The 24,818-nt window shown below is 50.8% G+C and overlaps 2 protein-coding genes and 1 long non-coding RNA gene across 12 annotated transcripts in view; 2 read left to right on the top strand and 1 right to left on the bottom strand.

Annotated features, from left to right (window-relative positions):
* The window catches only part of TCOF1 (treacle ribosome biogenesis factor 1), a 39,858-nt gene extending 29,595 nt beyond the window's left edge, over positions 1-10,263 (top strand). For 4 of the 9 annotated variants that reach the window (XM_044947452.1, XM_044947454.1, XM_044947453.1 and 1 more), the window contains 8 exons: positions 1,268-1,372; positions 1,803-2,040; positions 2,525-2,607; positions 3,135-3,315; positions 5,348-5,891; positions 6,527-6,624; positions 7,363-7,448; positions 8,192-10,263. In XM_044947452.1, coding sequence (XP_044803387.1) covers positions 1,268-1,372; positions 1,803-2,040; positions 2,525-2,607; positions 3,135-3,315; positions 5,348-5,891; positions 6,527-6,624; positions 7,363-7,448; positions 8,192-8,620 — 1,764 coding nt within the window. In that variant the 3' untranslated portion in view covers positions 8,621-10,263. The remainder of the gene's footprint in view (positions 1-1,267; positions 1,373-1,802; positions 2,041-2,524; positions 2,608-3,134; positions 3,316-5,347; positions 5,892-6,526; positions 6,625-7,362; positions 7,449-8,191) is intronic. The other 5 variants (XM_025292410.2, XM_025292413.2, XM_044947451.1 and 2 more) reach the window with 4 other exon arrangements.
* CD74 (CD74 molecule) lies at positions 9,731-17,551 on the bottom strand. Of its 2 annotated transcripts, XM_006042028.3 has the most exons (9): positions 17,304-17,551; positions 14,461-14,633; positions 14,182-14,255; positions 13,582-13,644; positions 12,711-12,806; positions 12,338-12,425; positions 11,161-11,352; positions 10,613-10,672; positions 9,731-10,342 (listed from the first exon to the last, which is right to left on the bottom strand). In XM_006042028.3, the coding sequence occupies exons 1-8, from the start codon at positions 17,378-17,380 to the stop codon at positions 10,629-10,631; spliced, it is 807 nt and encodes a 268-aa protein (XP_006042090.1). In that variant the 5' UTR covers positions 17,381-17,551; the 3' UTR covers positions 9,731-10,342; positions 10,613-10,628. The 2 variants fall into 2 exon arrangements, with proteins under 2 accessions (XP_006042090.1, XP_006042091.1); XM_006042029.3 differs by lacking the exon at positions 11,161-11,352 and having other exon boundaries at positions 17,304-17,545.
* A 1,808-nt stretch (positions 17,552-19,359) lies between these two features.
* On the top strand, positions 19,360-23,827 carry LOC123335037. The gene is made up of 3 exons (XR_006553295.1): positions 19,360-21,060; positions 21,632-21,742; positions 22,612-23,827. It is a non-coding gene; the product is annotated as an uncharacterized LOC123335037 (long non-coding RNA).
* The last annotated feature ends 991 nt before the right edge of the window (positions 23,828-24,818 follow it).

Here is a 24,818-nt window from a genome sequence, read left to right as displayed (position 1 = left end):
CTCAGCAAGAGGGTCGAGACGTGTCCAGGATCAGGCAGGGTCGGAACCCAGGGCTCCTGGATCCTAGTTCATAGTTTCTGGGCCCATTGCTCGTGGGGCCATAGCCATTTGTTTTCCCAAGCCCTTGCACCCGCCCCCTTTTTTCCTGAGATGGCGGGAGTGAGAGCTGGATAGGCCAAAGCAGGACTTGGGCACTGCCACTCATTGGGGCTCATCACGACCTCTGACCCAAAAAGAGCTTCCTGGGACCATGGTTGCTGAGTGGGTGGCTGGATTGTGGTCACTGCATCCACCAACCTGCATCCATTTGGCCTTTCAGCCAGCAGATGGTGCTGAGCATCTGTCCATGCTGGGAACTGGGGGTACAGAAGGAAGAAGACAGGGAGGGGCCCTGCCCTCATGGAATTCCCAAGGCGGGGGACAGCCATTAAGCAAGGAGACCAAGAGTTAAAGTACTCACCCCAACTGGTGGGTGCTTTGAAGGGAGTAGTATCGATGTAAGCAAGAAACAGTGGGATGACTTGACTTAGAAAGGATAGGCTGAGGTGGCCTCCCAGAGGACACGACACTGGGGCCGGAGAAGCAGCCAGGCCTGGACAAGCTGGGGAGCCCTCCAGGCAGGGAGACCCAGGCGCAGAAGCCTCTGGGGGAGCGCATGGGGTGTGAGAGCTGGGAGAAGGTAGGGTAGCAGGGGCAGAGGGGCCAGGCCTCACGGCCCATGGTGAGGGCTGAAGGGGGCCTGGAGGTTTTAACAAGGGATCACACCCAGTTCTCGTTCCATTCTCTCCTTGGCTGCTGGCAGGTGTGGGAAACAGGAGCGGCCCCAGGGAGCCTCTTGAGTCTGTTGCAGCCACTAGTCTAGAGGCTCAGACTCAGTGGTGGAGCCTCCAGGGGGGGCCTGAGCCCCTTCCCTCCCCTGGGCTGGGAGCTGTCTGTGGATCCTCTGAGAATGATACTATTAGCTTATTTTCTGCCCAGTCAGTGGCAGTACCCCTTCAATTGCCCCTCAGCCCTCCACTCCACCTCCAGGTTCCTCTGGCAGCTACGGGTCCCCTCCTACCCGAGCCAGGCAGGATGTGACCAGGGTGTGGCCTAGATGGCATGCCAAGAACCTGGGAGCCCCAGGCCAGGCTCTCACCCGCCTGCGCAGTCTTAGGCTGAGGCCAGCCTCTGGGTCATGGGTCTGGGCCCGTCCTCTTTCTGGGGGCCCTGGGCAGGGTCCTGTCTGCATGGAGCCAGGCTGGCTCCTCACCTTTGCCTTTCACAGGTGACCAAGAGGAACCTCCCGCTGACGCAGGCTGCCCTGAAGGTTCTTGCCCAGAAAGCCAGTGAGGCCCAACCTCCTGCTGCCAAGACCCCGTCTTCAAGTGGGGTGAGCTGGGGAGTCGGGGGCCAGGCCTCACCCCGGAGGGGATAGTGTTCAGAGACACAGGAGGTAGAAGGCAGGGTGCAGGCAAGGGCCCAAGCCCCAGCGCCAGCGTTTAGCTACCCCGTGACCTCAGCATGCGCATTTACCGTCCCAGGCTTCTACTGTGCATGCCCCCGCACCAAAACTTTCTTTTTGAGGGGTCTTGGTTCCCTAACCAGGGATTGAACCCAGGCCCTCAGCAGTGAAATCCTGGAGTCCTAATCACTGCCAGGGAGTCTCCCACTGCCCATCCTAGAGAGTGGTGGGAGAATTAACTGGGGCCTGTGTGTGAAGCCTCTGGTGGTGCCTGGCCCTTCCCTGAGGTATTCAGTAAGCACCAGATCTTATTTCCCCTAATTTTCCCTTTCCATTCTCTCTCCTTTCCTCAAATCAGACTGACAGTGCTGTGGGAACACTCTCCACGGCGAGTCCCCAGAGCACCCCTACCCAGGTCAGAGTGGCCAACAAGCTCAGAAAGCCTGAGGTTCCTGCAGCTCAGCAGGCCACAGCCACTCCCTCGGGGCACCCCACAGCCAAGGCCCCTGCAGCCTCAGACGACAGCAACAGCAGCTCTTCAGGGAGCGAGGACGATGCCAAGGGGTCCCAGGCGGCCCCGTCAGCCCACAGGCCAGGTGAGGCTCCTGGGAGAGAAATGCTGGAGGGCCTGGTGGAGCCCTGGGCTCAGGTCTCTGCTCTGTATCTGCCCATGTTCTATGACTTTGACCTAGGCATCTTATGCAGGACCTCAGTTACCCAGCTACACAACCCCATGACCAAATTGGTCCACACGACATGAACAGCCTTTTTACATGACTGTTTGGCCACGCCCAACCTTTTGGGATCAGGCTTCCCTAACTGATCCCCAGATTCCCAAGACCATACCTCTCTTGGGGATTAGAAGGTTTGTGCATGCAGGTGTCTCACTGGAAATGCTGTGAATAGCAATAGACCATGGAAGGGAGCAATGAGGGGCAGATGATGCCTTAGATCAGAGGGTGAGGCACATAAACAGGGACCAGGCCACCTCGGGGCCCACCTGCTCCCGGAGCGCTCTGGCCTGTCCAGCAGGCAGAGGGAAGCCGGGGTTCCCAACAGTTACCTGTGCTTCTCCCGTAGGCCCAGCCCCCTCCAGGAGGGAGACCTTGGTGGAAGAGACCACAACAGAGTCCAGTGACGACGAGGTGGTGGCACCTTCCCAGGTAACTGCAAAGGAAGGGGCTGGCAGTCTCGGGAGCCTTGAGGTGGGAGCCCCAGGCCAGGCTCTAACCTACCATGCAGTTGTAGGCTGAGGCCATGCCCTGGGTCATGGGTCTGGGACCAGGCCCGTCCTCTTTCCAGGGGCCCTGGGCAGGGTCCTGACTGCATGGCTCCTCTCCTGAGGTCCCACTTCAGCATAAAGCTGTGAGAAGCAGACTCTTAGAGTCTATAGAAAGGGTTTACCTTGATTTTAGGTGATTTCCAGATAAAAACATTCTCTAACAGGTAACAGATGGGATTTCTTTTAAGGTTATCATCTGTATGTGGCAAGTGCTAGGGCTTTTCCGTTTGCATTAGTAATAAGTTTCCTTTTTAAATGAGCCCATTTAAAATATGTATTAATTATAGTAGTGCAGGAGGCACGCACACAGGGCTGTGTGCCTGCCGCCCAGCCGGCCAGAGGGGCCCGGGGCTGAGCTCCTCTAGTGGGCCATGCCCTGCTGGGCTTCTTCACACGGGGCTTCTTCAGTCTCTCCTCTCAGGTTTTGTGACTCCTGGGCTGACTCCAGCTGGTTCCAAGACTTCAAAGGCCGCTCCCAAACCAGATGCCAGCCCCTCTGTTTCCTCTACTCCGGCCACCAGAGATGCCCCAGAGGGCAAGCAGGAAGTGGAGCCCCAACAAGCAGCAGGCACCATGTCCCCTAAAACAGGTGAGTCGAGGGCCACAGGAAGGACACAGCAGGATGTGGAAGAACAAGGCAAGGAGCCCCTTTGCCTCCCTCGGGAGCAGTCCCACCAACATGGTCCTGTCTGCCAGCAGGGCCTCCCCAAGTGAGGTCTGGTACTGCTACATCAGGCCTGGAGGTGCACGTCAAAAGTGCAGAGGCCTGTGCCCTAGAGTCTGGCTCCTGTAGCCTAGGGCCGCCCGGAGGTCGGTTATCCAGCCCTGAGGGGTGCTGGTGCACCATGTAGGCTGGTCCCTACCTTAGAGGACGTGCACCTGGACTCACAGGGTAGGCCTCAGCTCTCTCTAGCTGTTCCTATTGACTTTTCTTCCTAACAAGTGGGCTTCTGGTACAGGGTGTAGGTACTTGGGATAGCTCAGACAGAAGATGGGGTCACGTTTGAAGAAGTCTTCTGCACATGGTGAAGACACCGGGCCAAGGACTGACATGCTCTGAAGCCTCAGACAAGCCCATGGCAACTCTGGACCTTGGTGCCCTAACCATACAGGGCAGGGGTTGGTGGATCCATTGGTGGCACATACAGAAAATGGCACATGTGGAGAAAGTCACGTGGTGTTTGGAGGGCAGACTCGAGTGCTCAGGTCGCCTGGCCTAGGTGTCAGCCACGGCTGACTGTGCCAGCACTCTGGGACGGGTTCTCTGAGGGTCTGCCTGGGCCAGCTCTCAAGGTTCCCTGGCCTTGGCATTCTAGGGTGTGTGGTAGGCAGGAGGCAGAGAAGTGGGTTGCTAAGGCACCCTGTGCTCTCCTTGGCTCCCTTCTCTAGCTGACTCCTGTTCTTGCCATGAAGCACCAAAGGACTGAAGTGGGCCTCCCTCTGCCCTGGGACCCCCTCTGCCCACCTCCCCAGCCCCCATGGGGCTCTGGAGCCAGAGCTGCTGCAGGTCCCACTGCACCCTGAAGGGAACAGCTTTATCCTCCCCACATGGAGCCAGGGCCAAGCTACCAGCACCTCCCAGAGCCCAGGGTGTCGCCACTCTTGTGCTGTGAGACCCCAAAGGGACCTGCGAAGTTGGGGCAGTGCCGGGACATATGCTCAGCCCCCAGTCCTGGGGCCTCTTGCTACAGCTTGCCCGGTGCTGGGTCAGCAAGAGGAGTCATTGCTCATTTTCTTCCCCAGTGTTCTTCTCTTTGTGAGAGGCGGGTGTGACAAGGAGACATTTTAGAGGGGGCTGTGGAAGGTTTTTTTCACACGTGTAGTCAGCACACAATTATCAAAGGAGAGCAGAGGCGTGGAAAATTCTAAACAAAGGCTGCAGCAGAAGTCGCTCTGGCAGCAGTAAACCTGCTTAGTCAGCCACCATGTGCATATTTTCTGCACCCCCCACCCCCAGGCCAAGCCACCTGGACCCCTGACCGCAGAGGGCTGCAGGCCCCCAGGGTACAAGTGGGCATAAGTTGGATGGCTACATGACCTTGGCTTTTTTTTAATGCATCTGTGGTTTAGAACAGTGAGGGGATTCAGTGTTCATCTAATGCCTCATTTTATAAACAGGGAACTGAGTTTGGTTTTCAGACCCAGGGCCCAGGCATCCTGTCTCCCTGCCCTGGGCTCCTGACTGAAAGGTGCCGTCTATCCTGTCCCATAGATTCTTTGATTTGTTGGCGGATTACAAGCCTTTTTGGAGAAGGAAATGGCAACCCACTCCAGTATTCTTGCCTGGAGAACTCCATGGACAGAGGAGCCTGGTGGGCTACAGTCCGTGGGGTCTCAAAGAGTTGGACACAGCTGAGCAACTAATACTACAAGCCCTTTGATTAACATGCTAGAGTTAATTTCCAGCCTGAACTTGAGTTTTCAGTGTGAGGAGACATGAAAAGAGCTCTAAGTTAGAAGCAGGTGGAGAGGTGTGGGCAGGAGACCCAGCGGGTTCCCATGGTCCCATCTGTACCACATCAGAGAATGTCAGGTCATGCTGGACCCCCTTGGCTTTCATGCCACCAGAGGTCTAGTCCCCGATTCTCTCAGGTCCATGACCCCGGGTCCTCTCTCCACAGGCAGAAAAGAGGCTGGTGCCACACCTCAGAAGCCCGGAAAGGGGCCCGGGAGTCCCCCGGCCTCCATGCTGGCGCTGCAGAACAACATCACCCAGCGCCTCCTGAGCGAGCCCTGGCCCCTGAGCGAGGCGCAGGTGCAGGCCTCGGTGGCGAAGGTGCTCACGGAGCTGCTGGAGCAGGAGAGGAAGAAGGCCGTGGACACCGCCAAGGAAGGCAGCCGGAAGGGCCGCCTGGGCCATAAGCGGAAGCTGTCCGAAGACCAGACAGCCCCCAAGGCCCCCAAGAACAAGAAAAAGAAGCAGCTGGCAGCTGCGGATGGTGGGGAGCATGTGGTCTCATCAGAAAAGGCCCCCAGGACTGTCAAAGGGAAATCCAAGAAGGACAGGGCAAGTGGTGACGTCAAGGAGAAGAAGGAGAAGGAGTCTCCCGGCTCTCAAGGGGCCAAGGAGAAGCCAGTAGGGGAGCTGGGGACTCCGAAGGGTGACGGGGGAGACCACGGCAACCTTAAGATCAAGAAAGAGAAGAAGAAATCTGACAAGAGTAAGTGCCTGCTGCAGCCCAAAGCACACTTCCCTGGTCCTGCTGAGGGCTGTCAGTCACCACTCAGGTGGGTGGCCCTCAGCCAGCACAGAGAGGGCTGAGAATGTCTTGTCCGTCTTGGGAGCAGGATGGGCAAAGCCGGAACCGGGTCCTGGAGCAGTGGGGCCACCACCACCAGGATGGCGCTCGCAGCTGCAGGGCGTGTTCTGCTCGCAGAGCCCTGCGCTCCCTCACGGCGGCCACAGCCACGCGCACTGGCAGCCCAGGCTCCTGGGGTCCAGGCTCCTGGGTAGCAGCTGCCCCTTGCTGCATTCTGTGCTGGAGTCCTCGTGCAGCCAGGCCACGTTTAACCCCCACCACAGTCCTGTCTGATGGGTGATCACTCATTCCCATTTTACAGATTGAAAGTGTCTTTTTAAAATCAGTGTAGAAATTTTACAAAGTGAGTTAAAATGGTAACAGTCCAGGGCTTCCATGGGGGCAGAAATCATAAGACTTGTGCTTCGATGGCTCCCCAGGGTGTGGGGCATGGAGAGGAGAGAGCTCTAGGGCCCCTGGAGACCTGCCCTGTCTGCCCACTTTGACCCCAACCCTTAAGATTAACATCTGTTGTTTAGCAATTTTACTTTCTTCCCTTAGAAAAAAAAGACAAGGAGAAAAAGGAAAAGAAGAAGAAAGCAAAAAAGGCCTCAACCAAAGACCCTGGCTCACCATCACAGAAGAAAAAGAAGAGAAAGGTAGAGTGAGTCCCAAGGAGTCTTGGGCTAGAAAAGGGGACCCAGACCCAGTCCCCGGGTGAATGTGATCCGCCCCGGCCTCTGGATGTCAGGGTAGGGGATGGGATAAGCCAGACCCAGTCCCTGTGCCCCTACCATTCTCAGGGTCCCGAACAGGAGCGTGTGTATTGTGAGACACTAGAGAAGAGCTAGGAGGTGGGGCCCACCCTGAGGGGTCCAAGGTCTGTGCATGTGGGAGCCATGGAGTGGCCCTATCTTGCCTGTGAGGTAGGAGGCTATTATGACAAGTGAAGAAAAGAGAAGGCCCCCTGGGGCCGGAAGACTAGCTAGGCTGTTGCAGGTTTCTGGGTGAGAGAAAAGGTTCCCTTGGATGTGTGTGCCCCAGCTGGCAGGGTATCCCCACGGCAGAAACACTCACCGTCTGCGTCATGCATGTCAAGGGCCAACCACCTGACCAGGGGCCCTCAGCTCCTCATACCCAGATGCGGTTCTCAACATGGCTAGCAGGGCCACAGTCGTGGTCAGAAAATTGGAGCGTCTGCTGCTGCAGAGTCTTGGGCTCCGTCCTCCAGGGCTCAGGGGCACCCTCCGCACCCTCAGGATCTGTGTGTCCCCAGTATCTGTCCTGGGGGAGCCACAGAGCCTCGGGAGGGAACTGTCATAGCCCCTCCTGGTGGGGGTGGCGTGGGTGGGGAGACACTTCAGGTCCAAGAGCCTCTCCTGCTTCTCTCTTCACAGAAGAAGATGGCAGAGCAAACCGTCTGAGGGACGCCAGGCGGCAGGTACACTCCTGGCCTGGGAACCCCTGCTGGAGAGGGCGGGAGGTCAGCTCCAGCACCCACCGTGGTCCTCAGGAGTGAGACTGGGCCTCGGGGGTGGGCCTCAGGGGAAGGGGTTTTGGAGAAAGAGGGTTCAGTTCCTCAAGGGCAGTGGGTGATGCCGGGAATCAGAGCTGCAGAGTCAGAAGGATCCAGGAGAGTCTGGACAGTGACCACCGCTGAGTTGCTCGGGTGGGGGAGGGGGGTTTGCTGGGGTGTGGTGGGGGAGGGGCACACTGGCATGCTTCCTCCTTGTACATGAGGCTAAGGCTTGAGGTCGGGGACAGCTCAGTCTCCTTCGCCACTGTCACTCCTTTCTTTCTAATTTTGTAATTCGAAGGAACGTGCTTTACTCAAAGCAAGCCATTCTGATGGCTCTGTGCTTCCCAAGTGGTGGTGAAAGGGTGGAATGCTCCGCCTAGCTGAGTGAGCCCCAGCCTGCTGTAAACAGGGTGATACAGGCCTGGGCAGGTGGTGAGGCTTCAGTGAAGCAAAGCTCTGAAGCCCTCGTCCCAGTTCCTGGGACACAGTCAGCACCACCAGGTATCCACCGTGGTTAGTTAATGCTCCTCTCCTGCATGGGGAGAGCTTTTGATTTGATTTTGTTCTCCTTGGTAGAGAAAAAGTTGGGGAAGTCTTATATCTCCTTTTCCCAGGGATTTCTTAGCCAAGTGGTGGCCAGCCCCATGCTTCTTCCCTCTGCCCACCGAGGGTGGGAATTGAATGTTTAACTTCCCCTTGCTCCCCAGAAGACGATGGCCAGCTGCGATGTCCATGCTGGCCAAACCAGCGAGCCCTGCAGAGAGGCTGGTCTGAGGAGGAAGAAGCCTGCCTGGCTCCATGACCTCTGCTCACAGAATTCTCTCCAATGCAGGATGCCTCAGATGGATGGACGTGTACAGTATATATATATTTTTTTAAGTGACCTGCCCCTCCCTTCTCAGCTCCAACATGCCCAGAGGCTTCAAGGCTTTCTGCCTCTGCTCTGTAGACCCAGTGAGGCTCAGTCTGCGGCTCCTTCGTGCCCCGGTCTCCGGCTGATGCTGAGGCTTTGTCCTCCTTTTGTCAGTTTTTTCCTTTTTTGTTTGTATGGTTTTTTTTATAAGAACTCCGAAAATAAAAGACTTGAAGGAAAGGTGCAGGTTCCTAGTGCCTCTGGGCAAATGCTCTGCAATTGATTGATTCTTGGAAGGGAGAGTCTGACTGACACTGGGAGATGAACAGACCTCATATGCTCAGGATTTATTCTTGACGGTGTATCAAGACTCTGGGATACTCTGGTGAGTGACACCCTGTCTGCCAAAGGAGGAGACTCAGCAAAGGGCCCTGATGGGGTGGGGAAGGCTTCCTGGAGGAGGTGGCATCTAAGCTAAGGGGGAGCTCGGGCATGGTCAGGCTAGGTTACAAAGGTTCTGCTATGATGAAGGCAAGAAGTGGAGGCACTCGAAAGATGTGTCAGGGTGACATCCACAGGAGTTTGTGATGGCGGTGATGGGGGGGCCCACTTCCCTGGGCCCAGAGCAGTGTGAAGCACCTCTGGTCGTGAAGGTCCAAGGCTTTTAGCCTTCTGCTGGAGACAGCGAGAGTCCATGCAGAAACAGCACCGAGCCTGGGGGGTCTGGGAGAGTCAGGGTGACAGCCAACTGTACCCTTAACTGGGGGCCCCTGGGCAAGGACCCCCTCCCAGGTCGCCTCTCTTCCCCTAAGTGTGTTGGCTAGAACAGAGGCTGCAGAGCATTGTCCTGTTGGGTTCCTTTGACCCCTAGCAAGTCTTCAGACTTAGAAATGGAGAGATTTCAATAAACTTTTTCATTTAGGGCTCCTCTTGGAAAGTCCAGAAATGTGACCACAGGGGCCTGTGCTCCTCCTGGCAACAAGCGGCTGGGGCCACACAGCGGCCACCCCTTAAGTAGGACATTGGCCCCTAGTTCCACAGCCCCCACTCCCTGGTGGTCCCGATACAAGGGCCTGCGTTGTTGCCATCTGTCATTACACTTGTACTGTTCTTAGTATAGAAATGAAAACGGGGACAGGAGAAGCTGGACCCAGAAGAGCTGGTGCTTAAAGAATTATGGGCAAGAGCCTGTTTCTTCTTCTTGGAAGTAAAGTATTCCTGTGTGTGAAACATGGAGAAGTGGTCTGCGTCCAAACACTGCAGCCCCGCAGCCCGGCATCTGTGAGTGGGCTCCCCAGGCTGTGACCTCCCTCCTCGACTACAGGATTCCAGGTCTTCAGTTCACCCCCTTGGGGTAGACAGACCAGCCCAAAGAACAGCTGAGAGCCGGGCATGTTCTACTCACTACCTTTTATTCTCACAGGAGCCGTGGCTGGAGGGCTGATGACAAGCTTGGCTGTGCAGAGGGAACTAGGGGGTGGCAGAAAGTGAGGGGAGGGGCTGCAGTTTGCGGGGGCTGGTTCTTCCTGGGTGTATGATGCCGGGAAGAGGGAAGGGGTGGCTCATGCCCCCAGTTAAAGGGCTGGAAAACTGAGGCCTGGAGGGGAGGGGACAGCAGAGGTGTCCGTCCTGGTACTTAGGACAGTGCCGTCCCTTCTCCCTGCACCTGCCCACCACTTCCATGATCTTGGAGTTCCGTGTCAGCCTGCTGTGGTGGCAGCAGTGGGGGTCAGCCTCTCTCATGGTCCATGTCCCTGGGCCTTGCGTTCCTGCTAGTGGATGGGAGTTTGGGCAGCAAGTGTACCACTAATCTATGCCATTCTGATATGATCGTTGTGTCCAAGGCTGATGGAGAGGCAGAGTCTCATAGAATGAGGTGCAGGGTGGGAGACAGCAAGGGGAGGGGTGTGTAAGGGAAGGAGAGGGGCTGGGGCAGGGAGGGAAGCTGTGGCCTTGCAGGGCTGTCTGGGTGCTGGCGTCTGCGTCTGCTGAGCTCACGGGGCGACTGCAGGGAGGGAAGCAGCAGGTTAGGGCTGGAGTCACTTGTCCATGCCCCCTCCCAGCATCCTGCGGCCTCGGAGTAGTCAAGGGCCCTTCACCCTCCACTGCCTCCTGCTTGGATACAAGAATTGACTGCCATGGCCCCAGAACCCCCAGCCCTGGTCCTCATCTGTGAGAAGGAAGTTGGAGAATGGCCTGGGGTCATCATCCACGAGCGAGTTGGCCCCTCTGGGGATAAGCTACTGGGGACTAGATTCCCTGCAAGGGTGCTTACCTGACTGAAATCCTGCTTACACCCCCAGCCCAGATGACGGATACTCCATCTCCATTGGGTCTGCAAAGGAGCAGAGAGTCCACTCGTTAGTTGCAGTCCAGCCTACTGTGCCCACTGGCAAGGAGCCTGGGTGGGCTAGTTCTTCCCAACCTTGCCACAAGCCTGGTGCTTGGTAGGACAGATGTGAATGGAAGGACGCTTGTTGGATGGCTGCAAGCAGCAGTGAGATGTGGCTGGGGAACTGAATGAGCGAGGCCAAGGAGGGGGTGATGAAATCAGATGGGTGGATCTGGAGGACCCTGGATGCTCGCATGGATGGGTAGAGTGGAAGGGTTGGAGGACAAATGAGTTAAGTAGATGAGTGTGGACATAAGGAGAGAAATAATAGTACACAAATAAATAAGGAATGCACAGTGGGTGGATGCATGGCTGAGTGGCTGCTGCCCGGAGAGGGCACCTTGCGTGTCCTAGCCCATGGTGTGCCGGGGGCAACCTGCCCCTCAGCCGTCGTGCTCCTTCCTGCTCCTGGCACAGCGGCCACCGCTTACCACTGCAGTTACGGTGCCCACGGCTCCTGGTGTGGGGGACCTCGGTGCCGTTGGGGAAGACGCACCAGCAGTAGCCGATGCTCCCATAGCACTGGAGCGGCATATAGTTGCCGTTCTCGTCGCAGTTGGGCTTGAACACGCCCGGGTGGATGGCAGGGATGCGGCTGACCTCTTCCTGGCACTGGGTCAGTACTGAAGCGACAGGCACGGTGAACACAGTGAGTGAGCAGGCTCTGGGCTGGGGTCTCAGCAGAACCAGAGGTCCACATACCACTGTTGTGTGCCTAATGCCTTCTGTCCAAGTGGCTGCACTTGCTCTACCAATTGCATAGATGGAGAAACTGAGGCCTGGACCAACCAGGTCCAGGATCAGAGAGGAAGTGCATGGCTGTGTTGCTAATTCATCCCAGAACATGATGATTTCTTCTGACACTCAGTACCTATTAGAGTTTAGAATTGCACCTATGATTCTGATTTCTAGAGAAAAGCAGTAGACTCCTTGCTGAGTCTGAGCTCCCATTACTGGCGGTATCCAAGTAGAAATGGGGGTTACCATGTGATGAGGCTGTTATAGAGGGGATTTGAACATTAGCTGGAAGTTGGTCAAGATAACATGCAAGGTGCCCTCTCTGAATCCATGATGGAGAATCCTGGGGTTCAGGAAGGGTGGGCCCCTGATCTTCTACTTCTGAAACTGAAGCCCAGAGGGAAGAGACTTGCCCAAAGTCACATAGCCAATTAGCACCAGGATGAGAACAGAGCACCCATAAAGGCTTTTGGGCTGAAAACCCTGGTACACATTGCCCATGAGATGGAAGAACCCCAAGGCCCTCTTATCTAGCAGCCGTGGCTGTGTGACCTGGGAGCGGTCCCTTGGAAGGGTGGGAATCATGAGCCCAACCCTTGTGAGCCTGCAGGATGCAGTGCTGGGTGAGGAAGATCATTGCTATGACTCCTGGGATGTTTTGGGTGGTTTTTGCTCCAGGCCTCCTTGTGCAGTTCCGTCCTCCACAAGGGAGGTCACCCCCTGAAGGGACAGGATGGGGGCTGGGGACAGACGGGCCCAGAAGAACAGGCAGGAGAAACAGGAGTGAGAGCTGAGAGGCCGGGAGAGCCCTGTGCTTGGATCAGGGAGCTCCTGGAAACCCCACCTCCCCAAGATTCACATTCCCTTTACCTTTGGGTGGAACCTCAAAGGGCTTCTCCTCCAGCGAGTTCTTGCTCATTTCAAACAAGAGCCACTGATGCAGCCAGCTCTCAAAGAGCTAATGGAGATAAAGGCAAAGAGTCAGGCTTAGTAGCCCACTCCCACCATATTGACTGTGCCCCTGGGACATGGAGGGCCAGTGGGGACCTGGTTGCCCCTTAGATACCCCACAGTGTTTGGTCAAGGTGGTTCCTTGAGTCCAAGCATTCTCCCATGGTGGGAGCTTCTTAAGTGCTGGGAAGCCGCCTCCAGCTTCCTGAAAATGGCTTCCCTGCTCACGCCGCTCGTCCCAGGGCTGCTTTAGACAGGGAGGCAGGGTACCAGTGCAGGGAAAGCTGCTGACCTTCCAGTCCAAGCCGTCCATGGAGTCCTTAAGGTGTTTCAGGTTTTCTGGCAGGCTGCCCTTCAGCTGCGGGTACACCTTCAGGGGGTCTGCCTTCTGCAGGGTAGCAAGGCAGGAAGGAAGGTTAAAAAGCTTCCAGGCAGGCAAGGTTTAATGTACAGCTCATGTTGCCCTGATCTTTGGTTCTGAGGTGTGGAGCCCAGACATCAGCACACTGGAGCTAATGGGGAAGGGGATGTGTTAAAGTAATCCAGGGGCCCAGCTACAACACCCTGGGGCTGGGAGTCGGGAGACCCAGTTCCAGGCCCAGTTCTACCAACAGTCGTCAGTCTTCTGATCCTTGCAGACTCTTACTCATCTTCCAGGTCTCACCTCCTTCAGAGGAAACCCTCGACTTCATCCCAACACTCCCACCCCAGCTAAGTCAGATCCTTGGCCTCTTTTTCTCTCAAAGGCCCCTGCACATCCCTCATCACCTGGTCACTTGTCTGTCTCCCATGCTAGCCTGAGATCTCCATGGACTAGGACTGATCTGATTGCTCCCCACTGTGGCTCTGGAGCCTTGCACAGTGCCTGGTGCTGAGTAGACATGCAGTAAAAATTTGGGAAGGAATAAAACAGACATCTTGAGCAAGTCACTTCCAGACTCTGGGCCTTAGTTTCTCCACCTCAAACACAAAAAAGTGGGGAGCAGTGGGGCTGAACTTCATAGAACATTAAGGGTCACATTTGTGTTGCTTCACTAATATGTGGAGCCCATGTTGAACGTCTACTGTGAGCCGGGCCCGGTGCAGGTTTTGAAGCACAGCCCCAGCCAGGGGCCTGTGGGGATGGGGTGGGAGGTGAGGGCTGCCTGGCACGTTCCACTCACCAGGAGCAGGTGCATCACGTGGTCCTGTGTCATGTTGCCGTACTTGGTGGCGTTCTTCATGGGCTGTGGAAGGAACGAAGGAGGGAGGAGTTACCAACACTGGCCCCTGGGGGTGGGGCCCAGAGCAGAGCCAGCAGCTGGGGTCTGGGTGAGAGTCTGGATTCCCAGATGTTCAACAAGTCCATCTCTACCACCTCCCACCGTGAGAGCTTGAGCAGGTTGTTACCTTCCTGCCTCAATATCCTGTTCCTCTACTCTGCATACGCTTTCCTGCCCAAGGCTTTGTGGACAGGAGATAGTTTTGTGAACAGAAACATCATCTATATATCAAGGGCTCTGAAAATAGGAGGGACTGTGAGATGCTCTGGGAAATGAGAAGCACTTTATAATTTGTGGAGGGCTGGGCCTTCCTCCCAGAGAGGGCCCCAAGAGGCTCTTTCCTCCTTCACCCCTGGAATTCCTGTTCCTCCCCCCAACAGCCAGGACCCCCTCTCCAGCTGTGCTGTTCCTGAGCCAGGTGTCCTCCCCTGTCCCTTGGCACTTGCCCTCTCTCCAGGCAGAGTAAGCTTCCCTCTTCTACTGCCCTGGGGTTGGCCTTACCTCCGGGCCTGCCATGGGCAGCGCCCGCATCAGCATGGGAGTGGCCATCCGCATCTGGCTTAAAGGCTTGGCAGCTGTCAGGGCAGAAGGCACAGCATGAGTGTGGCCCCAGTGCCCAGGGAAGAGGGTGCTCAGACCCGGGGACTGAGAGCTCAGACCCAGATGAGGGGCTGGAATTCCAGACCAGAGGGCGAGGACAGTGGGCCCAGTTGGGGCGGGAATGAGGGTTCTCTGAGGTGAGGGGCAGGGGGGTTGTCGGGACAGAGGCAGGGCACGCACGCTTAGGAAGCTTCATGCGTAGGTTCTCCAGCTGCAGGTTCTGGGAGGTGACCGTCAGCTTGTCCAGCCGGCCCTGTTGCTGATACAGGAAGTAGGCAGTGGTGGCCTGGCCAGCCAGGAGCAGAGCCACCAAGACGGAAAAGCCCGTGTACAGGGCTCCACGACTGCACTTGCTGTGGAGGGGAGGAGGGGGACATAGGTCAGAGGAGAGTCCACAGAAGCGGCTGCCCCGGGGACTGGCTGGGAATGGGGGACTGTGCCCCCACAGTTTCAGCCCTTGCCCTCAGCTGCCCCTAACAAACACACGCTTTAAGCACAAATAAGTGCTTATGAACTTACAGCTTGACAATATTCTCCTGACCCCCTACCTCCAGCCACTGCTGCCCCTATAGCCCTCCCAGGTAGAAATCCTGGAGCTAACCCCTGTGTGGGGAAGAGCCAAGAACGAGGGCCTTGTCTTCTCGAGGGAACTAGCAAGGACAGCTGAGGAAACCCCAGGAAGACCCTGCTGCCTAGTAATTCATGACATCACAAACGTGGCTCATTCTTATTGCCTCTCTGCTCGCCAATCCTCTGTGATTTCTGGACCAAGGCCCAGTCCAGGGGATTATTACTCTGAAAGGAGAATGTAAAATTCCTGTGTGGAGAAAAGGAGAAAACCAGAAAGGAGGGGAAAACAAATCCTACTTTTTGGCCTTCCCAAGGAAGAGGGGTGGCCTGGCCTCTGAAGTGGTGAAAAGTCCACCCAAGCTTGGGTCTTCCTGAGTTCAAGCTCTATGACCCCACCTCTTCAGCGACCCCACACCCAAGTTGAGTCCCAGCTGTGCCTCCCACCATTTCTTCTCTGAACCTCAGTTTCTCATAAGGTCTAAGAATCTAGAGAGTCATAATAAAGACGAGACCCTGTAACCTGGATTGTAATCCTGGTTCTGTCATTCCCTTAGCTCAGGGAACAGGGGCAAGTCACTCAACCTCTCTTAGTAACTTGAGGTAAGAATATCTACTCAAAGGGTTGTTATATAAAATGAGATCAGGATAAAGCTCTTGACTCCGTACCTAGCACCTAGTTAGCAGTCTGTAACACTGAGCACCAATCTCAAGGGAGTTATTAACTTTAGCATCTGGTTTCCTTCCTCTTCATGCATCTTGATGGCCTGTCTCCTGGTTCTGGATGAGTGCCAACTCTTGTCACTTCCTCCTTTCTACTGCCTCTTTCTTGAATAAGTAATTGGCCAAAGTCAGGAGCCAACCAGAACTGGGAGGAATCATGGTACAAATGTTGCCAGGCAGAAGTGTTCACAAAAGGGTCCAAAACAGGCCAGGACAGTTTTTAGAAGCAGTGATTGAACTGAGGGAAAACCAGACAAGGATTTGACAAGGGGACACCCTTTCTGCTCACTGAGCCCACACTGGCTCTGCAACTCACTGGGTGGCCTGTGCTCAGAGGGGACCCATTTCCCCTCCCTGCAAACTGTGCCTCTAGAAGGGGGTCAGATGGTAGACAAACTCAAGTTTTAACATCAGACTAGTCCTGGGTTCAAATTCTGGCTCCAGGATTCACTAGCTGCAATAACTTTGGTGACTCACTTGTTAATACTAGTCTCAATTTTCTCTTATATAAAAAGGGAAATAATAAAAGTACCCAACTTAAAGAGTTAGTAAAAGAATTATGATTGAGTTCAGCATTTAGTTATATGCCCACCACAAAGCTAATCATACTAATATCGAACAGGGACTGAGGATTGGTAACAAGTGTACAGTGAATAGGAACTATTATCATAACCACTTTCATCATTATTGCTGCTGCTACTACTGAGACCCAGAGAGAAACTGTGATTTATACAAGTCATACACGACAGTTGCAGAACCTCGACCAGAATCCAGCCCTCACAAGAGTTGGCCCTCCTAGCCATGGGATTCCCCAGGGTTTTCACAGGCCAGGCACTAATGGTCTATCTCTAGTTACATGTCCCACAGTATGAAGTTCCTCATGACATCTCTGAGAGTCTCTCCCAAACCCCTTTCTGCCTGGCAACTGCTGACATCACAACAAGTCCCTGTAATATGCAAATTATCTGGGGGTGGGGGCAGGGACATTGGGGTAGCTGTATTCTAACCATTCCCCATTTTTTTTTTTTTCAGGGAAACAGATGGATAAGGATCTGGGAAAGGGTCCTCTGGATGGCTGTGCTGGCCCCTTACTGCAAGGGAGAGGGGCATGGGCAGGGCATCACCCAGATCAACCCACAGCCCCTTCTAGAAATTTAGCCAGAGCCCCCCACCTCACCCTTTTTTGACCCTCCTCCAACATCTCTCATTCCCTCCTGTGATAGCAAACATCTTCATCTACTGTCAGACACCTGCAACTATAATTCCCTCGATATAAACACATATACCAACTTATGATAACTAGGAGGAAACTCCTCTATGATGAGCTGCTTCTGCCATTCTCTTTTAGAAAATCTGCTTCTCCATCTAGGATCCATAATATTTTCAAAATTCTAATCTAGGGCTCATGGCCCAGCTTCAAGGGACTCTGGGAAGCTCCTGATACTGTGGGAAACTGTAGGGAATGAGTACAGAGCTCTCTGATTTTCAGAAGAGAAGTATGTGACACAAAGAAAGTTAAAACCCCTGCCCTAGAGGAACTCGCTCATTTTACAGGTGGGAGAACTGAAGCCTGACGGCCAGAGACTTGCCCCAGACCACCCAGTTAGTGTTGGAGTCAGAGCCTAAGTTCATGACTGGTCCGACTCCCGGTCTAGTGCTCCTTCTGTAGCGCCTGTGCACATACGTCTGTGCAGTCCAAGATTTGGCTGCTCTCTCCTACTGCTCACACATACCTCTCCTGGGCTCCGGGGCGCTGGCCCAGCATGGGCAGCTGCTCATGGTTGGAGATGAGGTCACGCTGGTCTTCCATGCTTCTGACCTCTGGTCTTTCCCACTCCTGCTGCTGCTGCCGCTGCCTGTGTATCTGGGATGCTGAGCCCCGTGCTCACCTCTTGAAGTTGGGGCTGAGGAGGAATCTGATTCGTCTACAAGAGGCCACTCCGCCCACCTGGTACAAGTGGAAGTGAAAGCCACAAATCTGGAAATACCCTCACTTCAGCAAGTTGCCTTTAATGGGACAGGATGAGTAGGGGGAGCCCCCCCTTAGGCAGGTGAAAAGGCCAGCATGTTTCCATTGGCTGCACAGGGCCCGCGTCACTTGTTTCTGGGCAGACCTGTGGATTCATAAGGCTCTTCGGAGGTTTCAAGAAACGGGCAATTGTTCACTCCCTAGATAGGAAATCACTTTGAAGCAAGAAAAAAAAAAAAAAAGCCGAAAATTCTTTTTGTCTCCCCTCTCACCTGAAGATGAGTGGGTACATAAAGGGGCTGCCCCCCTTTTGTGAACTTAGACAAATTCCTTTCCTTCTCTCAGGGCGTCAGTTATGTCATCTCAGAGCCAAGGGAGGAAAGCTGGATTCAGTGTTCTCTCTGCTCTCTGCTAATACAAGCATTTTATGAACCTGAGTCCCTGGTTCTAAGGCTCTGGTACTAATATTTGCCAGCACTTATCCAGCTCTCCTTTGAGCTGGCACTGTGCTAATCATTTTGCATGCTTTGTTTCATTTAATCTTTACAGTGACATTTTGAGGGCTGTTTTATTTTATTATCTCCATTTATAGATAGAGACACTGAGGTTTTGAGAGGCTGCATGTTTGCCCAGAATCATGCATCCATCTCTTGATTTTAACCATTCCACCCTTCTGCTTCCTAATGCTCAAATTATGTCATTCAAATTCATGACAGTGGAGGCCTCTACAGGGAGGGACGGAAGAGGGTCTGGGAAAGGGTACCCAGGGGAGGTTTAACTGTTGGCATGGTTTTATTTCTCACTATCTGTGTCTTATAGACCATATTTGTTTTATTAATCTTTATGTCTTTTGTGTGTATGTTTAAATTTTCAGCAAATTTAAGGTCAATAAGCACATGAAAAGATGCTCCACATCATTAGTCATTAGGGAAATGCAGATTGAGGCCACAATGAGGTACCACTTCACATCCACTATGATGGCTGTAATCAAAAAGACAAATAATTACAAGTGTTGACAAGGATGTGAAGGAATTGGAACTCAGATATTGCTGGCAGGAATGTACTATGGTGCAGCTACTTTGGAAAACAATTTGGCAATTTCTCAAGAAGTTAAGTATGGAGTTACATATGATCCAGTAATTCCACTCCTGGATATCTACACAAGAGAGATTAAAGCATGTATCCATAGAAAAACTTATACACAAATGGTCATAGCACCATTATTCATAATAGCCCCAAAGCAAAAACAACCCAAATATTCATCAACTGATGAGTAAACAAAATGTGGTATATCCATACAATGGAACATTATTTAGCCATAAAGAAGAATTAATGTCTCAATACAAGTCTTATTTAAAAAAAAAAGAAATGAAGTACTGATTCATGCCACAAAATTAATTTTGAAAGCATCATGCTAAGTGAATTTGACCAAACATCTGAAGAGAGACAAAGTTTGACAAAAGTTGTTTTAGAAAATTCTGTTCTAAATCATCAAAGAGTGAGAAGTATTGATACGTAAATAAAATTCGCTTATCTATTTCAAGTGAAACTGAGATTAGATGCTAAGTGTTTAAATTTGGATTGTATACACTTTAATAATGCCATTAAATTATCATGATATATATTTTAAAAAATCATGATAAGTGAAATAAGCCAGACACAAAAGGCCACATCTTGTACTATTCCATTTATATGAAGTGTCTAGACTAGGCAAGCCATAGAAACAGAAGGTAGATCAACAGTTGCCAGGGGAAAGGGGATGGGGAATGATTGCTGATGGGTATGGGATATCCTTTCAGGGTGATGAAAATATTCTGGAATTAGACAGTGATGCCGGTTGCACAACTTTGTGGACACATAGGAAGCCCACTGATCTGTACCATTTTAAAAGCCTGAATATTATGGAATGTGAAATTGATAGTTCAATTTAAAAAAAGATTTCTTGGTAATGATGGTTAAAACACATTATATGTTTGCTTCCTCTTTCACTTGGCTTCTGTCACTAAAATGAAAAAAAGTTTCTTTTTTTCTTTTTTTTTTTAAGTGTAGATCTGTAAGGACAGAGAGAAAAGGAGAAAAGAGCAGAATTTTAGAAGCTGGAAAGCAAATGGATTAGGAGTAGTCATTAACAGACCCAAGAAAGGTTAATTCTAAACCTGCAGCTAGAAAAGCTGAGAAGCCACCAGTTTATGTGGTAGAACAGGTTCAGGAATTGAGTACTAGACACACTGGGCAGGAGTACAGTTGGATATCCATGGCCTGTCCCTCCCCAACCACTCCTCCCTCCCTGAAAAAGGGCTGGAAGTTTATCCCCAGGCACAGTGCAGGGCATGGGCCCAGCTCTGAAGATGAGTCCCAGCCTTCTCTCTGACCCAGTTTCCAGAATTCCAGAAGCCAGACCTTCTTTTTCTGGGCAATAAATGAGAGAATCCTTCTCTGGAGAGCATGACCATCCCACAAGGAATGACCTAAAGATTCTGATACTGGGGTTCAACGATGAAATAACCCAGCCAAATAACCCTACAGGGAAGACCTCAGCCAATAAGCCCTTCACATCAGTCACAGCTTCCACTTGATTTTTTTAGACAATCAAGGCTCTTGGGACATCTGAAGAAAACCTCTAACACAAAAGAGAGTGAACAAAACAAATAACCAAATCTCAAAAAGGAACCATGGAGGAAACAAATAGATATTAACAGCTTTAGGGAGATAAGGGAGATACTGCACCCATAAAACAAGAATAGGATGCTATAAAGATAAATGTACTGTTAGAACCATGATGACCACAAAAATACCTTAAAGATTAAAAGTACAAGGGTAGATATTAAACAATCAGTAGGTAAAGATAGTTTTTTAATCTCCCTGAAAGTAGACCACCAAGATAAAAAGAAGTTGGGAGAAAAAAGAATTAAAGACCAATCCAGAATGCCCAATAGCCAAATATCAATGTTCCAGAAATAGGGAACAGAGAAAACAAAGGTGAAAAAAAAATCAGTGAAAAAATTCAGTACAATTGTCCAGAACTCAAAGACATAAATTCCCAAACTGAAAGGACCTAGTGAATACCAGAGACAAAGTATGAAGATAATTTCACACCAAGGTACATCAAGTGAAGTTATAGAAAAATAAAGACAGAGAAAATTTCACAGAAAGAAACAAGACAGATACAAAGGACCAGGAATCAGAATGACTTTGGACTTCTTAAGAGCAACCCTGGAAACCAGAAGATAATGAAGCAACACCTTCAAAATTCTATGAGAAAATTATTTCCATCCTAGAATATTTACTGAGCCAAATTATTAAGTAGGTATGAAGGTATCATAAAGATATTTTCAGACATTCATTATCTCAAAATTTTTTCTTCCTCAGAAAGCTTCATTAATGTATGCTCTACCAAAATGAAGGTCTTCACTAAAAATAAAGGAAGATTTGAAATACAGGAAGCTGAAATTCAATTCACAAAAGGGAATGGGGATTCCCCAGAACGATGGCATAGAGAAATCCCAAGAGAAAAGCAATAGGTTCGTACTGGATCAGGTCCACAGGCTCTGAAAGACATTTCTTCAATAAGATAAAATTGATAGACAGCTGATAGATCTGAATATACTGAGAGATGATTTAGATCATTTTTTGAAGAGTATGAGGTTGAATTATGATAAATTTCACAGAAAATTAAGCAAATGAAAAAAAAACCAAGACAACTATTTTTTGTTGCTGTTGTTTAGTTGCTAAGTTGTATCAAGACAATTATTAATTTTGGGGAAAACAAAAGTTATATAGGAAATGAATAGTCATCACACCATACTACACAGCACAGCTATAAATGGCATTTACTGTCATAATATGGTGATTTTGAATACTGATCTAACTAAACATACAGTAGAGGCATTGGAGAAGGAAATGGCAACCCACTCCAGTGTTCTTGCCTGGAGAATCCCAGGGACAGAGGAGCCTAGTGGGCTGCCGTCTATGGGGTCGCACAGAGTCGGACACGACGGAAGCGACTTAGCAGCAGCAGCAGCAGCAGAGAGGATAGGAAAAGTGACTTAGAAGAGAAGGAAAGAGGACTAAATCTTGGTCTTGTGTCCACAGTGAGAAGCCAACCAGATCATGTTTAAAACTGAAACAATCTAAAGTAACAATACCAGAAGTTATTGAGAGACATAGAGGCTAAAAACATTCTAAAGTGTTGGGGAAAGGAAGGTAAGGAACTTCTGCTTTTTGCAGCCAGCCTTTTAGAAGGATTTGATTATTTAAATATGTGAATTTATAACTTTGATACAGAGTAAAACTCCATTTAACATCAAAGTCAGTTGATTCTGAGCAATCTTAAAATTGGCATTAAAAATGGCAATCTTAAAAAACGCCTTTTCCTTGCGAAGCAGCTTTCGGTCAAAGTTCAGGGTGACCCCAAAGGTCATCCTGTCCTCACCCACAAGAGGCTGGAGATGATTCCAGCTAGAAGAGTGGACAGGATGATGGTCCCCTTCTCTTCTTCTAGTAGGGTAAGAGGTCTCAGGTGTCACACAGGCCCCACTGCCCAGTGGAGGAGTCCTGTCCTACCCATTCTCTTGATGGAGATGGAGACAGAACGACAGGAAGCAGGAAGGCTTGGTGTCTGCCACACCCTGAGAGGGACCCAGGGTTAAGGCAGGATTCAGCTCCCCCACTGTTCACATGAAGAAAGTCTGACTCAGAATGGGGAAAGGAACAGGCCCAAGGTCACACAGACCTGGATCTGGTCTAAACAAAAGAGCTCTGAGGCTAACTTCTTGGAATAACATCCCAGTGCCAAAATGGTGGATCCCAGGGCTGAGGAAAGGAAACACAGGTGAGTTGCAGGCATCTTTTTTTTTTTCCTAAGAAAGCAAAGAAGTGCTCAAGGACCACTGGTGTTTGTCAGAAGGACCCTGGAGCCAACTTGAAGGAGCACCTGCCAGCCGAATATGAGACAATTCCAGCATCAATAAGAATAATTTACCCTGCTTCTTCAAAAGGAACTATATAGTTCAATCCCAGTTGATAAGGAGTTTTTCTTTCTTTTCTTTTCTTTCTTTTTTTTTTCTTTACAGAGGAATGCAAGCTAACTAATGTAGAAGAGAAGACAGAATTAGAAAATCACCTGTTTGTAATCTCCAGTGTAATAGTTAACCACCAATGGATGCCAAAATCATGAGACAAAGGGCTGGGGGACACAGGATATCCGCCTGCCACGGTACCTCTCCAGAGTCCTCGCTGGTTGTTTACGGGAAAAGCCGCCCTACAATGGGGCAGTCCTGCGGTTGCCACCGGTTACCACATGACTGGACTTTTAGCATCACCGATCGCAGAGCCATGTGACATTTTGTGTTTCCTAAAGAGGTAAGATACTCAGCATCAGTTGGGAAGTATCTTTGCTAAAAAAAATCATTAAACTGAACCTGCCATTAGACCTAAATTCTAATTTACCAGACACAGAAGAACAAATGAAATAAAACTATGAATAAACAGAAGAATTCAGTCAGTCAGCAAAGAACAACAGTACCCAAGGAAGAGTCAATGTCATGAAAAAAGATGCCTGTATGGGTGTGGAGAGGGTTCTGTATTTTAAAAGATTAAAGAAACATAATAACCAAATGCAATTTGTATATTCTGACAAGATTTTGGTTGGGAAAAAAGCTGTATGAGATATTCTTGTGAAGCTGGGGAAATCTGAATATAGACTGAATTTTAGCTGATACTTGGGGATTATTATTGCTTTTCTTAGGTGCAATAATGCAATTTTAGTCTGCTAGAAAAATATATTTTTAGAGGCTGAAGACTCTAAATGAAGTACTTGGAGGTGACATGAAATGTGGTTTGCAAGTTATTTTCAAAATAGCTCAGGAAAAAAGATAATAGATAAAATTAACAATAGGTGCATCTAAGTGCAATGTATAAACATCTCTGTATGTTTGCAATTTTGAATAATAAATGGTTGGGAAAAAATTAAAAGCAATTGTGTACAAATCCAATCTCCTCCTATATAAAAACTGTGCTAGCTGCTCAGAAGACACTACATTTCCACCACTGTTCCCTTGACACATTATTACATTGACAGTGGGCTCTTCCACAGCATAAGCAAAAAATGTATGTTGTAGTCCTCCTTGAAATTTCTCAGAAATTATCCAAAGTTTTGTACTGATTAGAAAAAAATTCCAAGGACTTCCTTGGTGGTTCAGTCGTTGGGACTCTGTGCTTCCAATGCATGGGACCTGGATTCGATCCCTGTCAGGAAATTAAATCCCACATGCCACAGCTAAAGATCCCTTGGGCTGCAAGTAAGACTTGTCTTGGCCAAATAAATATATATATTTTTTTAATTCCAGCTCCACTACTATAGGATGTCAGGATGTGTCATTTTGAGCAAATGACTTAACTCCTCCATGCCTCAGTTTCCTCATCTGTAAAATGGGCATACTAATAGATACTAACTTAAACCATTGGCTTTTGGGGATAATTGAATGAATTAATATACATATGCCTGATGTAGAGATTAAGTGTGCCATAAGCATTAAGTAGTTCAGTGATGAATTTTTTTCTGCAAACTTTTAAAAAATAATTTTATTTATTTTTGGTTGCAGTGGGTCTTCATTGCTGCATGGACTTTTCTCTAATTGCAGCAAGCAGAAGTAACATTGTGGTACATTGCGGTAATTTCTCTTGTTGCAGAGTGCTGGCATTAGGGCTTCAGCAGTTGCAGCACGTGGGCTCGCAGTTGTAGCTCCTGGGCTCTTGAGCACAGAATCAGTAGTTGCGGTACATGAGCTTAGCTGCTGCACAGCATGTGGGATATCCCCATGTCTCCTGCATTGGCAGGTGGATTATTTACCCCTGAACCACCAGGGAAGCCCCTCTGCAAACTTGCTGAATCTGGGACTGTTCCCAGAGATCTGGAGCTGCACAACAAAGCCAGAGGGGCCCTTATCCCCACACCCAGATCATCCTGTGGGTCTCTTCCTATGGTGCCCCTGTTGAGCTGGTCTAGGTTGAGATGCCTGTTCTCCCTCGGTCTGGGCACTCCAGGCCCCAGAAGTGTGAGTTCCTGCCAGTTCACTTGGGTGAGCCAGGAGGTGGAATCCCCCAGGACCTCTAACCATCTTGTGTTCCTTCTTGGTCCCCAAGTCCTAGGAGAGGAAAGAGCCACCCTAGGTGGTAGGTAGACAGTGTAGGCCCAGCCCTGTCCACCACCCCACGTGGCCAGGCCATCCTTTCTGTGTTGGGGCCCCTTGGATCCTAGCACATCTTGGCCACGAACAAG

Source organism: Bubalus bubalis, chromosome 9, assembly GCF_019923935.1.
Source record: "Bubalus bubalis isolate 160015118507 breed Murrah chromosome 9, NDDB_SH_1, whole genome shotgun sequence".
Taxonomy (NCBI): Eukaryota; Metazoa; Chordata; class Mammalia; order Artiodactyla; family Bovidae; genus Bubalus; species Bubalus bubalis.
The sequence above is the reverse complement of the archived record's forward strand: the minus strand, read 5'-3'. Positions and strand labels throughout refer to the sequence as shown.

Coding starts and splice junctions, on each gene's coding strand:
- CD74 (XM_006042028.3), bottom strand. CDS start 17,380: ATGGAAGACCAGCGTGACCTCATCTCCAACCATGAGCAGCTGCCCATG. Junction 14,256..14,460: donor ACGCATGAAGCTTCCTAAGC/GTGCGTGCCCTG, acceptor CTGCCCTGACAG/CTGCCAAGCCTTTAAGCCAG. Junction 13,645..14,181: donor TGCCCATGGCAGGCCCGGAG/GTAAGGCCAACC, acceptor TTCCTTCCACAG/CCCATGAAGAACGCCACCAA.